General features: G+C 38.4%; 1 protein-coding gene across 6 annotated transcripts in view; it reads left to right on the top strand.

Moving 5' to 3' along the window:
* The window catches only part of LOC105249572 (neuronal acetylcholine receptor subunit alpha-7), a 220,283-nt gene that overhangs the window by 111,627 nt on the left and 90,862 nt on the right, over positions 1-17,794 (top strand). For all 6 annotated transcript variants that reach the window (XM_025414520.1, XM_011255134.3, XM_011255137.3 and 3 more), the window contains one exon: positions 10,518-10,698. In XM_025414520.1, the coding sequence (XP_025270305.1) occupies positions 10,518-10,698 (181 nt within the window). The remainder of the gene's footprint in view (positions 1-10,517; positions 10,699-17,794) is intronic.

Below are 17,794 nucleotides of genomic sequence, written 5' to 3'. Positions count from 1 at the left end.
CTTGCCGCCGTGAATCGACTTTACTTTTGAAGCTCGCGCTCGCTATCGAATAGAAACTACTGTCGCGTTCCTCCATTGTTAAAAATAACACATTCCAATATCTGTTTTTAATTATTATCTAATCATTTTGCCTTTTTCTAAACAAGCATTTTTTGAAAATTGCAAGTCATTTGAAAATATTGTATAAGTATGCTCGTTTTTAAATTAAATTATATAAAGTCTTGTAGAGAAAGAGAAAGAAAGAAAAAGCTAATCATTTATTTTAAATTTTATCAATTGTAAATTCCTTTATATTGTCCGGATACAAGTCAATATCATTTTTTATCTCCGATGCTTTGAAGGTCCTAATGTTTTACCCTCGCCATTCCATCGAAATGAGAAACGCAGGCCCTTTGCCATCGCGAATAGGGAGCGGATTATCTCGTAGCGATGCATCCCACGAGTACTTGTATAAAGAACGAGTCCTGTGAGTATCAGAATTTTGAAGACGTCGGTCCCAATCCTGTTAGAGAAGTTGGAGTGTAAATAAGATAACGATACGGAGGGGTCCAGCGTTCGCGCGATGTGGTTCCATTTTGCAACGGGCTCCGGGGAACGGTTACGCGCCGGTCCCTCCAAAGGGAAAAGGCGCTTTCTTCGCAAAACCGTAAAGCGAATCTCGAGTATCCCGCCCGATACTTTCAGGCGTTACCGTCAAATTTAAGCCGTCGTTAACCCGCGGGGTTGAGAGAACCTCGGTACCGGCGCGCGCGGATCGTAAAATCCGTTTCGCTTGAACACCTTTCCGGCCTTGTAACTACATGTTCACCTTCCAACCGAGCAGCACATCAACGAGCTACTGAAAAGTATATGAAGCGGCTCGCGGTAACGGTTCGCTCGTGGCCGAAACCTTCGATATGCCTCCTCGGGGAATTGAAATAATTCCATACGCTTCGTACCGTCTTGTACCACATATAGGTTTCGATTTCAGATGATTTACTCGGCTTTTTTTATTTTGCACTCTCTCTTATCGAAAGGATTTATTTTTTATTACATTGTTATACTCCAAAATATGTTACGTATAATTGCTGGATAAAAATAAAAGACGATTATTATGCCTTAGTCGAGTTTAAGATTTAACACGAATTTTAAAATCTATTTGCACGACATCAAGTTTGTTAATATGATATTCAAGATGTAATTCAAGTGTGAATCCAAGATAGTGACTGCATTTGATAGGTATCGGAAAAATCTCAAAATTCTTGTGAGAATTTTAAAATTTTAAAACTTTCATGAGTCTGCGGAATGAGGAAATGCAAAGAGCGCTGATGCATCCGATTGTATTAACACATATTTTGATGTGAATTTGATAATGGAAGGATGCATGGAGGCAAGTCACGATGTGGCTGTCCATTCCACTGTCGGCGCAACCACATATGCGAATATTATACGAGCCACAGCGGAAACGGGAACCGCCGCAGAATTCGATCGGACCGGTGAAATATATTCTCGAAATCTACTTGATCCATCTACAGATAATCCAATCGCACTGGACATTCTCTCCCCGTTTACATAAGTGTATATAGATTTACAACAATCCCCCGCGCGTTTGATCGAAACGAGGACACGCTCGATCCACTGCGATTTTTCGGTCGAGGAGAGAAAAAGAGAGAAAGAGAGGGAGAGAGAGAAAGAGAGATGCTACTCTAATCTACATACTTGATCCGGTTATTTAATCGAATCACGCGCTCTCGAACGAATGCGGTCGCGATTCTATCGGTCGCCATCCTGGGAATACCAGGGTACATAGAACACGGTCCGTGTCCGTTCGCTGTCCAGCATATACTATTTCCCCGATCTACATACAAATATACGGTGTCTCGTAATCATTATTTACTCACGTTGGATTGAGAATGTGTTTGATTTTCGTAACGTCTGCTGAATCGATTGCGCCAGAAACGTACTTGCGACTTTTATGTGTTTCTCTCTCTGTTCTAAGTCCAGAATGCTGAAAACACTGTTCCTCGAAATGCAAAGAATAATCAACGAATAACAACGAACACACCAGATCAAACATCAGAGAAAGCTTTCGCGATATTAAGGAGAAAATAGAAGAGTCAAATATAAATTTTGAAAATAAATATTCTAGGAAAGATACTTCGAATATTGACAAAATTTGAATGTAGCAGAGATGTATCCTGTAAATTGAATTTATTCTACACAGCAGGCTCTCGATATACAGTTATTTAATCTCTAGGAATATATACCGGTCCGTTATCGTGCAATGGAATTTCGAATAGGAATGAACTGAATTCTTACATTTTTACAATACGAATTTATGCAATAATTATATCAAAATAGTTTTCGCAATGATTGCATTCCATGCCGATCTGATTAGATCGGTATTTCTCTCTTTGACGTAACTGCTGGGCAAGCTATTGTAATGTCTGTGAAAATCGCCCGAAATTTATAAAGCTCCCGAGTCTTTGGAGTGTCTCTCCATCACATCGAGGGCGAATACGACGGTTAGCGAGCGGCGGTTGTAATTATATGAATAATTAATTGAAACGCGACGTCAGGCCACCCCGTTACTGCGGGCCACCGCATGACCAGGCCCGGTACCTGCTCGCTTCTATTTCCGCATATTGCTGCAGTTTTCGATTATTAACCAGGACGTATCCTGAAAATAAGGACTCGAGTCACGAATCGGATGAGAGAATTTTTCTCGCCATTTCGATCTTAGTTCTTTTCTTTTTTTTACGAGGAATATTATTAACTTCACATTCGCCGAAAGTATCGCGTGCATTCTATCTACAAGGAAATTTCTCGCTTCCCTCTTCGCGGAGACAGTCGGAGAAATCGAAAACATTAATCTAAAGCTTTGATATCGCGTGAACATTGAGCGCACAAATGGCTACATGCTTGATAAAGTATCTCTGTCAACTGTGAATGTGCGCCATAAGATCGGTATATCTTCACGAGAGGACTTTATGTCATGGCGTGTCAGCTAAAATTATCGCAACAGCTTTGCTAAGTGCAAGTGTATAACGTGTAATCAATTTTTCATATCGAGTATACAATTCTCGCTTAGTTTTGATTTTCCAATCGGCGTGCAATTATTGTTAACATATTTTCGGGGATCTCGTCTTAAATAATTGCTCGAAAGTCGAAAATCAGTATCATTTGCAATATTCACGGGCGACAGTGGTTTATCACGTGCTATTCATTTGCGCAAACGAGAGTTGGGGCGACATCGCGCGTCGTTTCCCGGTGATTTGGCGTCGTTAACTTTCCGACAGTTCGCCCTCTCAACGTTTATGACATACAGAGTTTGAGAGCATCTCGTTACATCGTCGGTACTATTTGCTCAAGGGAGCGCAATGAGCGAGTGGACGACGACATAGAGACGTGCAATGGACGTGCACAGAGTTCTCCAAAATTTCCATCTACGCTCGATATAATCTAAGTCGATTTAGTTAAATTGCAGTCAATTTTTCTTTAAATTTGTTTATACCACTTCTGGCTTTAATATTCGCGATATTAAACATTTTAGTAATTGAGTTTTAAATTAAAATTTAACTGAAACAAATTGCAAAACTTGATTTTGATCTCCCATCTCAATTCCGTCTATAAATAAAAAAAACTATTATATATTTTTGTTTAAAAAAATCGGTTTTCAGCTAAATTCATTCTACTGACATAAACGTCTCTCGTGTATGCATCTATTGGTTGACATGCCCGTATATAATATCGACATGTAGACTAAAGCGAAAGCAAACAATTTAAGATTATAATCATCAATTGATTCTCGTAGATTGAAAGTCGTAAAACACCGAATACGACTTTTACGCGTATTTTATTCACCGATATACGTGACTCGGGACTCGTAAGGTAAATTTATCGTGGCGAAAAAAAGCGGAAGGGAGCGGGTTTCGTGGCAAGGTCGGTGAAACCCCAACCGTCCTGGATTTTAAAAGGAAAAACGAGAGAAACGCTAGACCGCCGATAAAAAAAAATCGAGTAAACTTGTTTGCGAGAAAAAAAGGAATAACGCGAATTGAATCCTCGGCGAGGGTGAGGATTGAATGACGACGACGACGACGACGATGACGACGACGAAGACGATTAAATCGATAAGTCGGCGCGTAAACCATGAAAACGAGGAAACGTCGACCGATCAATTCGGGCCTCGAGGGCGCACCCCGAATTCCACGTTTGACATTTCAATCTCCATGCGACGAAGGTGCTTGGGCGGATACGCGGCTCGTTAGTCATTGCATGTGTCGGTTTATGACGTCGATCTAACGAGATTAAACGGACAGCGCTTTACGATCTCTTCACGATGCGAGACGGGACTATCGCTGCCTGTCGTTTGCGCTTGGTGCCTCCAATAATGTGTTTTTTTCTCTCTTTTTTTGTTGAGCTTTCTTATTGGCACGCAGATACATCCTCGCACGAGGAAACTCGCACAGAGTATAACAGACTCTATCACGCAGATACTCTACCGTGCACCTAGTGTGATATGCGTATATATATACATATATACTCTACTGTAGCTGGAGATAATTTACAGGTGGATCACTAGGAAATGCTGTGTCGTGCTGAAGAATTGATTACGCATCTCGCTCGTCCGTCTTTCTAGTCAATCTGATACGAAAGAAACTCTAAACTTGTTGCATTCGTAACTTTGTAGTTGGAATGACAATTTTCTTCTCTCTAAAAATAGTGTCCTTACAAAAATATTGTGTATGTCCTCTTCTTAGAAAAAAAATATCATACTCTTTTTCATAATATTCTATAAAAATAAATGTACTTCACCAGAAAAAAAAAACAAGATAACTCGATCGAATTTATCACGGATTTACGGGAAATTAAGGAATCGCGTGACAATATCGAGAAGTATCTTAATCGTCGTACATATAAAATTGCATATAAGGAATACGAGATTTCCAGACTATCGTATCGATGAGGCGCGAGTACCGGCGTTGGATCGAATAATCTTCGATATCTTGTTGCCATTTCAAACTTGTGACTTCCGTATGTGACACGGTTGTGCGGATATTTATGTCACGAAGAATTTTTATGATCGAAAATCGCGAAGGTAAGACGCGAAAACGTCGACGCGGCATCACCGACAGCGACATCCATGTTCCGTTCGCGACGCGAGTATGATCGACGTTTTGAAATTTCGCAACGCGTGCGCATAGTGTTACATATCGTAACTGGTATTACATATATCGGGGCACGTCATTGCAGCTACCGTCAGCGAACGGCGAGACTTTTCCCGTCTCATCGATTTATAATATTTTTATATTCCTGCTGACCCGATCGCGTAATATTTTCACCTTTACGCGGTATTTACGCGGCGCACGCATCAGCGGGCTATGCGATACTCACGATCGTAGACGCATCAAAACCTATAATTAACGTTGCGCAATTTTCCTTTTCCTTTTTTTTTTAGAAAAGACACAAGGAAGGGGAGAATATCTGAATAAAAGGCATTAATCCTTTTATCTATCTATGCATCGTTAACTCTGCATTTCTTAGAATATGTACTTTTATGTAAACTAAAAAATTTTATTTTTGCAATTTCAGAAAATAATTAAATTATATACATGTCTAATAATAATTATATTATATACAAATATTTATAAAATATATAAATTCTATTATCTTGTTCAATTATATAGGAAAAATTTGTAGAATCTGATACAAATTTAGTTGATTGTCGGAATGATGAAGAATAGGTAAAAAATTAATCAATTTGCAATAAAATTGTTTGGATACATATATTTCAATGTTACAAATATTATATTTTGTTTATTTCTATAAATATTGAAATCTTTTTATCACTCTTTTTGTACGGCATTTAAACTATATAATCTTGCTTCCGCTATTTAATCAGAAATGATTTTGGGAATACATGAATTAAGAAGTCACTATGCATCTCGATATTGTCGTTTTTTAAAAGCAAGCTTAGGAACAGTTACTAGAGTTTATTCATCGACTTTGGAGCGCATCACAAGGTGATTAAGATAATCGGTTACATGTCGAAGCAATTCGCGCGGAAAATTTTTAATTGTCTCTAGTAATAATCCTCCCTTTTTTTCGGCAACGCGACCGATCTCGTTCACTATAGATTAACGCGCTTGTTAAATCGACCTTAAGTACCAACCAGATATTATTTAAAAGCTACATACAGCGCGTATAATGGGGAGTAAATGGTCGTTACTCATGGAACAAAAGGGGGTTGGCCGCCTAGCATCTGGAGCGCACGACTTACTTGCTCACATCGGGCAGCGCACTCTTCTCATGAATATCGCGATCTACAAGAGCGATGTGTTGCGGAAAGCATACGCGGGAACTCACGTTTGCGGGAGAGAAACGAAACAAAACACACAGAAGCGAGACAGCAGGTCAGCGATCCTCGGCAAACAGAATTTATCCGAAAACTCGACAATAGGCATCGCAGTGGGATCCGCCTTTGTTCGACGTGGAACAATCGACGAAAACGCCCCTCAGAATTTGCGAACGCGACGGCGCGTGGACTTTGATGCACGTCCTGGCATAACAGGAGGCTGGAACTCTCAAAGCAAGAGACAGAGCGAGAACGACTCGATAAACATAGTCCTTTAATCCTATTCGACTATGTGTTTCATCGTCGAGACTTACGCAACCGAATTTCCTTCTGCCATGCTGTTTCGGTATCATTTTAAATTGTTATTTTATTTAACTTTTTTTTTCGCTTTGATTATCGTGTAAGAAACTTGCAGATGATGGCATAATCGTTTCCATCACTAATGAATATGTACGATGCAAATGCGTCAGCGAATATGTAATTTTATAAACTATATATACGTGTTCCTAAAAAAAAAATGATCTTTTTATTTATAGTGTTGTGATAAAATTGAAATTGATGTTTTTTTTTTATTTCGAGACTTTGTATATCGACAGTCTTTATTAACATAACATTTTTATAATTAATTTTTTAATACTTGTTTTTTTTCTTTTCGAATTACATAAAGAGATAAGGTTTTAATTAATTTGTAAATGTAATAGTTTATTAATTGAATTAATCTCTTTATACAAAAAATTACAAACTTTAGCAAAATTGAAAAAATCCGATCTTGAATATTTATAAGATCTGTAATATGAAAAAATAAAATTGAATTTCTAAAGATAAAGTTTTTAAGATAAAATTCAATGAAAGCTTTAAAAAAAGGTTTTATTATTTATTTTTTCTCAAACTTTAATATATCAAAATTGTAAATTTAAATTCTCATTAAACATTCATAATTTTTCGTTAAATTGTCCTTTAATAGGGAGCTTAAAGTAACAATTGATGGTTCTCGGATATCCTGCGGAGTGTGTCTCCACTATTATTAGTTCGAAAATTCAATTCACACACATTCTTCCCATTCGGAAATTGAGGTTTTCAAGATCAGATTTTTCCAACAAACACTCGCCGTTTGCCGCTTAACAGAGGTGCTTGCTTAGAGAGTCGGCTAAAGTGCATAAACCCCCCTTTCTCAAGTTACGTCCATGGTAAAAATACCAAGCTAACCCTTTGTTTTGTTTCTCTTTCTCGTGTGGCTTTCCTCTTTTTTTAATCGAATTTTTAGACAGCGCCAAACTCGAGATCGTGGAAATGTATATAATGCTGATGTATACGATCTTTTTTTTTTTTATTCACGGATCTACTTGCTTTCTCGCTAATTAAAAGCATTAGATTATACGTAAATTCAAGCCAAAATCAATTAATTTGCCAATTATCTATTGATGATGATGTTATTACGTGCAACTTTGCGATATTAGATATAAAATGCCGTGGTATTTTTAAAATTCATGTTCTATATTTTTCCGCTCTGTTTCACAATCTTGTTGCTGACAACATGTGCCAAAAATGCCAAAATGATTTCGCGTAACAACAGTTTGCGGCGCGCGCATAAATTTCTTACATCCTTAACTACCCTATGAGCCGTCCTAGACAAGTACTTAGCGTCGAGCAGTCGTTAGGCATTCAGGTACTTTGTTTCTCTTCGAGCGGAAACTTTCGCGGCCACTGTTGTGATAGGATCGAAAGATATTAACGAAAACTTGGAAGTTTGCGGGAAAGTTTATAACAACGCAGTATCGAGTGCAATACAGTGTCAGGCTAAATTGTAACTTCCATTACATGGGATTACGTTAAGTTACATCAAGAGTGTCGCGCAACTTTCTTGATACAATGTATTACTTGTCAGTGGACAAAGTGGAAGCGAGAGATGACATATATTACTTGCCGTACTTCATTAAATTGCTATTCAGAAAATAGCGCACGTGCCTCGCACATCGGCGAAAGTTTACGGGAATAAATAAAGGCAATATTTTCGTTTTTAATTACAAAGAAATTTATTAAAAATTATTAAAAAGAAAATTATATACGTAGAATCGCGTCGTTGAGTTTGATTCAAGATAGCGTCCTCATAATTCAATATCTATACGTAATTAACATTCCCGTCAACAGTGACCCGCCATCTCTCAATCTCGCGATAATCCGCCGATCGAATATCGCCATTAACCTATATACTAATGCGTCCCTTGGGATCGTTAATTAGCCCCTTACGATTCGGTCATTAAATTCCATGCGTCGTTATCGCAGAGTCTATTGGCTGGGTCGCCAATATATGAACGGTTTCTCATGATTTCATGTTATAAATTGTAGTCGGTGGCACGATATTTTCTCGCTTCGTAGCTAATTAACATTCTTTCTCGCAATAACGAAACATCGGCATGAAAACGCACATATTATATGTCCGATATATCGCGCGTACATTTTCTCATACGGCCGGGAACAAATGACATTGGCAACGGATAACGAAGTTATCCATAAAAGAGGAAAACACACGATCAACAAAATCCAATGCCTGGTACTCCGCCAACACGGTTTCGTTCCGTCGAGATTAATTAATCGGACATACTTTTTGGGATGAAGCCCCGTTTCTCGTTAGTCTTCATTAGCCACACAACAACGACGACAATGCCGCTATCCCCCCGATGTGCCGACGGAATAAACGCGCATTAGCGGGAACGTTCGACCAATTTTTTCGAACCGATCGGTTTCACAAAGCCTGTTTTCACCGACGCGTCCCGTTTCCTCGCGCGCAAGGATTCGATTAAACGACGCGCGTTAATCGACGTTGAAAGAAAAACGTCGCTCCCGGATGATTGGGATCTAGGCCAGATGACAGAACACACAAAAGCGACAAAACCGCATTTGATATCTCGTTCGCGAAATGAATAGACGAGCATGGCAAGATCACGTACGATAGGAAATAACATGGTATAACGATTATATATTGACAAACTGAAAATTCAATTCGCCGCACGAATTAATTAACTCCATTTTCCGAGACCTCGGCGAAGCGTCCCTTTTTTCCTCTCCATCATTTATCGTCCTGCTTTATCCTTCCTGCATTTTCCGTGATAACGTGTGAAAGTAGCGAGAAGCACGAGAACTTTAATGATACGGCAGTATCGATTTTCGATTGGAGAGAACGACATCCTCAAAACCTTCGATAATGACGTCGATGCCATCATCCGTTGACTCTTCCGTCAACAACATTCTCCGCAACGAGAACATTAATATCGGTACCATCTACACTTGATTTTTGCGAACATATTTGTAACATTAATTTCATCGGGTTGTCTTATCTTTAAGTTCTAATATTCGACGACTGTGTTTATTTGTGTGACAGAATAAAAGACAACACAAGACTTTTTATTAACGTGTCTTTTTGTTATCGTGTGGCGTTCGAAAATTTAAACTAATAAGCCGCTTTGTTAGATGAATATGTTATTAAAATTCGCGCAGATTTCCAGAACCGACTACGAATATATCAAGCTTTATCCTTTAACGCTGTTTAAGTGGCCGTTTCAAATTATTCTTGAGGGATTAACACGAGCGGGTGTAGGCAACGCTCGCGGTATCCTTCTTCCCTCTGTACCTTTTCCGTTCCTCCCAACCCTGGGTCACGCTTAAAGAGACTCTCGTAAAAGCAGTCCTAAGCGATTTGCATTTTCATGAATAACATTCGTGAATATCCCGCTTTATCATCCTTCGTGATTCCCATTTTATTGCTCGAATGATGCAGTCGAACATTATAATTTTGATAAATGACGACAGCGCGTCAAGCTAAAGTGCACCGAAAAATATATCCGTAAAATGAGACATCGGCGATTCTGATCAGAGTCCGATTTTTTATGTAAAATAATGTTTTCTTCTCACGGATAATGCAACGCCGCAAGTAAATGTAATTAGAATGGAGAACTCCTTCCTTGTACCTCAAGTATCCCATTCGTCTCTTCGACATAAACGCGACATTCGTGTTCTTCGCCTCTCAATATCCTTCGTGCGAGGTCTTGCCGGCGGCATTTAACAAGAACCGACGACGCCCCGCTCCTTCACGCGATGATTAAAGAGACGCGCGATTAAACCGGCCGCGAAACGGTCGACGACTGACGAGGGTAATTAATGGAAGTATGGTATAAAACGTTAGTGCGGATGAGGGTTTCGACGGGACGTACCAAACAAACGTGGTGGTCACGCATAACGGCAGTTGCCTGTACGTCCCTCCGGGCATCTTCAAGAGCACATGCAAGATAGACATCACTTGGTTCCCCTTTGACGACCAACACTGTGACATGAAGTTCGGATCCTGGACCTACGACGGCAACCAGGTACACTACTATCTCCACTTACACACCGACACACTCTCAGTACACACCGAGAGCACCAAGATTATATTATCGATCCCTTCAATTCTTCCGAATGAGCTATACGCGCTTTTACTCGAGCGAACCGGAAGCGAGGGATAAAAGAGGGCTAGGGACCGCGAAATGTGGTTGTACCAAATGCGACCGAAGGTGACTATGCGGTGCGACAGAGGGGGAGATCGCGTTTTTGCATGATTTTCGACGAAAAATTTAATAAAATATTTTATTGATAAGTAATGATATTGGATAAAAATCTACAAAAATTCTCGGTTACTCATCGATGGATATTTTTTGAATAGCAAATTGTACAAATCAAATTTTGCGTTTGATATTTACTTTATTGGAACTGAAAACATTATTTTTATAATTATGTCAATTTTTTAAATGTAAATTAAATATTTAAAAACTAGCGAATACATAAATTTTATATATAATTTAATATAAAATTATTAATGCTACGCTTTTCTTATGCGAAATTATTAGATTCGTAACGCTGCTCCAATTAAAGTTTGCGTTAATTTTTATAAATATTTATGCATTTTCCGCGATGCATATTTTAAAATTATTAAATAATTACGAAAAACACTATTAATTTGTCGCCGAAACCGCAGCGATAAAAACGTATCTCAATCGCGGCTCACGTCGCTTAATTACCGTCCAATTACCAATTACTGGGATGCGTTCTCGTTCTCGCTTAACGAGTTCGCGAAAATTTTCAGTGGAGAAAACTGCCGAGTACATTATCCCATCTGCGCCTCGTTGCCCCTCGGCAAGCGAGCGGAGAATCGCGGGATTCTCCGGCACTCTAATCGCTAATGGAGCAAACCACTTTCGGTGTCCGTTCGCCATCAGGACCCTCGCTACCATGAGAGACTCGACCCGCCTCTCCTTTCCCGACCCCTGGTCCCAACTGACCAGATAAACCTCATCCCGCGCCCTTGACGGGCACACCACGCGGCTTCTTCTGTCCGACACAAGACTCACAAGTGCAACACACAATAGCGATGCTCCATAGATAGCCGTTCTCACGCTTCGTAGCTTCAGCTCGGATCTATATACATAACATAGGCATATATATATGATATATAGCATTACATGTTACACCACGTACGACACACGTATCACACGCACCGACGTATGTGTGAGCTAGATCCGCGACAAAAAAGAAATGAAGTAAGATAGGAACGTGTATCAGGGATGTCCAGCACTCCGGAAAAGAACACGGACGTAATTCCAACCTGCGACAATATCTTTACGCAATCTTTATTTTATGCGCATTGAAAAGTTTGAGACGCCAAAATTTCCGCAATAGTCGAGACAGGAAAAACGTCGCTTTACGAGCGATCGACTTTGCCGATTTCTACTTCGTTCGCATCGCTTTGCAGCAGCGGAAATTAATTTCGAGCGTAATTTCTTCTAACACGAATTTAACTCGAAAACTTATGCATTTATCGTGAATTCCGTAAACACCCTATCTCGAGAGTCAATTAGCGCGCGGAAATAATGCGTACGCCTCGAATCGCCGGATTCGATCTTGCCCTGTTTAATTATTTCCAAATTGCGGGTAACTTGAGGTGATCGCCATTAATGGAACGATCTCGACGCAATATTACCGTAACGCTATTTCCATGCGCCGAACCAACGATGGTGATTGTTTCTAATGTTAGAAAGGCTACCTCGCTCGATCGTAATTACTTTGTCACGCTAATTTCTCGATAATCTGCAAATTGTGCTTATTATTTCTCACTATGATTGAATTCAAAATTTTCTAAAAAATTATATAAAATTAAACTACAATATGTATAATTAATAAATATTATATTCTAATTTTGAATTTAAAAACGGAGGCATAATCGTTTTAATTTTGCATAGCATAATTAAAAAATTAACTCATCTCGTTTAATTTTTAGACGCAAGTTTACTCTTTTAGATATTAATTTTATAACGCAGAGCCAAGGATGAAATTTTGTCAAACTAACTCTAGTCGATTATATCTGAATTGCGGATAACCCGTGGCGGCCACCGTTAATGGAACGATCTCGACGTTCACGTAGATTGTGTCGTGGATATTTCAACGTGCGTTATCAAAGATAATCATATTCGCAGCGCTAAATAAATTGTCGTTGTCTTCCCTTCAAGATGCGCAATTTACGATACGTACTTTTCCGGTCGAGATATTTTTGCATTACACGCTAATTATCCTTAATTGTCCTTTTTATAACATTCTCCGCATAATAACCGCGAAATTTGCATTTGGATGTTTCCGCTCCGGGGAAAATTACGCTTCGCCAAGAAGAGAGTATTCATCAACGCCTCTTTGTCATGACTTAATCTTTCGTAAGTTTCCATTAATTATCAAATTATCAATTATCAAAGTTTTAATAATTCTCCAAAATTCTCATTTAATTCTCTAGCTACATAAGTTTCTTAATATTCCGTTAATTTCAAATTTGAAGTTGGCAGCCTGCCAAATGAGGATGATTCGAAGTTTCAAATTTGCACAAACAATTATAATTTTTGTATGTTGAACTATTAAATTCACATTAATGTTAAGTGCCGATAAAGTTTGACGAAAGGCAACTTGGTTTTGGTACAAGCGTCATCGTAAATCTGCGAAACTGTCTCTCATGATTTTACGTCTCTTCGTTATGCAGGTGATAAATTTTGTCGTCGACACAGCAACTATTCCCCGTCGTCGTAATATGTAGAAACCGAGATGCATGTTTGTGTATACGCCAGATATTGAGGCGTATATGCGAGGCATCGCATCTAACTCGCGACGTCGAGTTTGTCGAGCTCGTTCCCACGGCGCGCAGTTTGCAAACCGCATATAAACGTTAAATGTTAAATTCATTTTACTTACGACCCGGTTTCGACACTTCGCCATGTCCGTGACAGTTTCCGATCCTTCGAGACTCTCGTGCAAAGAACTACTCGCTATCAAGCGCGAAGCTCGCCAGTTTGTCCTGTCGTTCGAAATCATTCCCTGACGCACGGAATTAATGAGAAGTATCAATATAATTTCACGCAATTCTGCCTGATTCGAACAAGGTGTGTTTGTTAATTTGACCTATTATGACGTATTGAATATTGGAAATAATTTTTATACATATTTTTTTATAAAAAGTTTTACCTAACGTAAAATCGAATCATTTTTATTTAGAAAATATTTCATATTTTCCGGAAATATTCAAACGTGGTACATAATTGGTTGACGACATTTTTATGTATCTGTCTGACGACACGAAAGTGACAAAATTACATGCATTTAACGATACTATTCTTCCATAAAATATTATCTCAGCGTGAAAAGTTTTATGTCTCGCAACATGTGAATCCACATTTTTATACACGCGCAAATTTAATATAGACGTCTTTATTGCGATGTTTTTTTACGATCCTGAGCGAGGAGGGGCCGAACTTTATGATAACGATTTATCGTGACTCGTATGAGAATTGACGTCATCGAGCCATAAAGCAAACTAAAAATGACAAATCGTGGTTTTCCGTTTGCTGCTGATGCATCGTGCCGAATCGTAAAACTTAATGAATATTCGTTAACGGTTGAATAACACACTTATCACGGCGACAGAATGAGAACAACAAGTGTCGAGCGCAAAATTTCTCAAGCGGTTTGCCGCGAAAATCTATTGTTAGCTCTATTAGTATTGTCGAGTTATCGTTCGAAAGGAATATTTTTCATCTATAATGAATTCACACGCGACCAAACGTTAAATTAATCACACATAACGGTCTATCATACATACACACGCATGAAAGCATATATTTCTCTATTTATTTCAATATTTTTATTTGTACAATCAAATATATAAATACATATTCTCTCGCAAAATATAAATTCAAAGTTATCGAAATCAATAAGTGATATTTTACCATTTTTGTTTCTGCGCATTATATTTTATGATTGGTCTCGATTCATCGGCGTTACTGACTTTGACAATATTAAAATCATTAAGCGCACACGTTGCGGCTTTATCGCACGCTTTGATGATAAATAAGGTACACGCTTAAGCATTCTCATAAATTGCGCGTCAAACTATTTCCTCGCTCCTCACTGTCGATAAATTTATAAACACTCCGTCATTCTTCTTTGTCTCCGTCGTTTTAATACGTAGCTAACGTCGATAAGACTAAAAAACTGGCACTGCTTTTCAGGCGGAACTATCTCTCGGGCAATAAATAATCCTTGTACTTCCGCAACACGGTCTTATCGATTTCCACTTTGAAAGAAATAGATTCTATCATTATTTGTCTCAGCGTATATGAAGTTTCTCGTGTCACTTTGCAACACTCATCTGCCCATCTTAATTATGCGAAGACACAGATAAAATTTATTAATTCAGATATTTTAAAAAGATTTTTTATATAAATAATCATAATCAATAGCTTTTAATTTTCCTAGTTCAACTTTGCTTGGAACTGAAAAGAATAAAATATTGCATCTCAATTTACTTTAACAATTTATAATGAGTCGATTTTGATTTGTCAATCATATGATTAATTTCAATAATAAGTATCTTTAAACTAGAGACTTAATCGACAATAAATCAACGATTACATCTTTCGCGGATTTCTTAAAAATCAAACTTAACACGATTTGCACAGTCAGAATAATAAATTATTTCTCCGCTAAATTTCGCGTTTAAATAATAAATAACCTATCCATTTCTATGTACAGTAGCTCTTTTTCTCCAGCGTCGCGTCATGTCAGCTCACGTATAATAAAACGATCGCGTATTCGGTTCATCGAACCTTCGTCATCGACCATAAGGCGAGCTCGATAATAATGGAATCTTAATGAGGGATCAATGTCTCTTGAATCATACCGACCGAACGAGAGTATTATTAGCGATTCTCATAAAACGTTCACGGATCGGGAACGATTTTCCGACCGACAGTGGCCTTTAATAACGAGGACGTTGTTCGCGCGCGAGATGACGGTGAGATAACAGATGCTTGAAATCGATTACTCGAATAAAATATTATTATGCAGTTCTTGAAATTTTTAAAACTGTTTCTCGGACAAAGAGATACTTCTCGGAAGACAGCACCATGCGCCGCTCTTTGAGTCCAAAGGCTTTTTTTTATCCACCATTAAAATCACTCGCAGAGCTTTCAGTAAGAGCCTTTTTTAAAGTACATTTGCGATTAAGTCTAATTCGTTCTCTCGTGTTCATTTTACTTTTACAGCACCTTTATTATGCTTCGTAATAGTATTGTCATCCTTACATTTACACACGTTACTTTCGTTTATTTATTTAGATGTGTTATATAATTAAATCGAATCTAAAAATCTTCCTATCTCGACACGGTGAAAAAAACTATCCAATTGGACTTGTAAAAATGGATCAAATATAAACAAGCAGTCGCATTTCTCGATTCCATTCATTTCTGACGTATAAAAATTTAGTTGCGTCGATAAACAAATTTATTTATTTAATTCATACTAAAACGCAGTTAATAGACAGACCCTTGTTACTTTTGTCGCGAAGATGACATTTTATCAGATATAAACGTTTATCATTTCCAACAGAACTTCGTGCGTTTTATTTGGGGTAATGAAAACTTTTGATTTTTCACGTTATATCTACTTGTATTTTACAACTAGGTCACACGACGTTGATTTCAACTCTTCATCAGTGTACCAATTTGATCCATTTTCTTTCGAACAATTTATTCTAATTACTCGCTGAATCAAGTTAATCGGGTTCTCTTCGGAGTGCTGGAATGATTTATTAATGAATGCAATCGAAACAACCGAGATTCGTAACCACGTCACGAGCGCAATCTGAGCACACGAATTGGCTATAGCTATGTTGGATCTTATATATAATGGTGTCGGCATATATAACCTTCCTACGTAGAGGAGGGCGCTATGATGTGCTGATGTCGCTTGCCGGTGTTACTTTGCTTTCACGGGCTTTTTCTTCGGGTATCGAGTGAGAGCTTTTTCGCATATATATATATATATATATATATATATATATATATATATACATACATATATCTATATATACTATGATGAGTGCGGGAGAAAAACGAAAGGGAGAAAAAGGGAGGAGAACGGAGAAAAAAAGAAAAACGAGTGGAAATGGCAACGTGGGTGATTTCCGGGATTTTATATATCCACATACACAGATTTTATTCCCCGCGTCTTCCCCGCGTCAGAAAGATACTGTAGAGAAGAAAGTGTAGGACGAGACCGCGCGAGTACACAACCGACCCAAACTATACTTATACATGCCTCACACACATACACACATATAGACCAGTCAAAGCAGGGACCACGTGATTATGTCTGAGCTGGAAATTACGATTTTGCATGGAGCACATGTCCACGTCGTTCTACTATCGACTCCGCACCGATTATCCTTCACCGATCCTTCACCATCTCTGTCCTCTTACGAAGAATCGTCCCTCCATCCAAGCTCTTTCTGAATCCTTTTCGATTTCCTGCGCGTCCACGATCTCTGTTCCTCCTTTCTTTTTACTCTCATGACGATTACAGTCGCGTGCTTGTATACATACGCTTTATATCTATTCAATCTCTCTCTATCTTTCTATTTCCTACTTTTTTATCGCTTCGACAATTTCCCGTGCATGCAACGGCGATCTTTTGCTGCGCATGTTGTGCATAATTTATCACGACGATAATTCGTAGCTAGAGGAAGGTGAGCCTGTTGTGCACTTCGCGTTACGTATCTCGCCGTTTCGGGATTAGTTCGATTCGAAGCCGGATAGAATTCAAGTATTATTCAGTAGTTTGTTAACGAGAGTTATTTAGGAATGTTGCGCGTACATATCGAGATACAATAGAGTACCCTTTCGAGCGTTTGATTTAGAATTTTCAAGCGTTTAAACGAAGATATATATTTTATGTAGAATTTGCAAGTATTTAAGTATATCGAGATATCTATTTAAATTCTTGTGACATGTTAATTTTTCACGTAGAAAAGTATCGCTTTTTATATCTTTTTTACTGCGAGAATAAATCAATGTCTGATCATATGTTGACTTATATCACTAACTCGATAGAGAA

This window comes from Camponotus floridanus, unplaced genomic scaffold (genome assembly GCF_003227725.1).
Source record: "Camponotus floridanus strain SB8 unplaced genomic scaffold, Cflo_v7.5 scaffold112, whole genome shotgun sequence".
Taxonomy (NCBI): domain Eukaryota; kingdom Metazoa; phylum Arthropoda; class Insecta; order Hymenoptera; family Formicidae; genus Camponotus; species Camponotus floridanus.
Note: the sequence above shows the minus strand (reverse complement) of the source record. Positions and strands in the feature narration are given on the sequence as shown.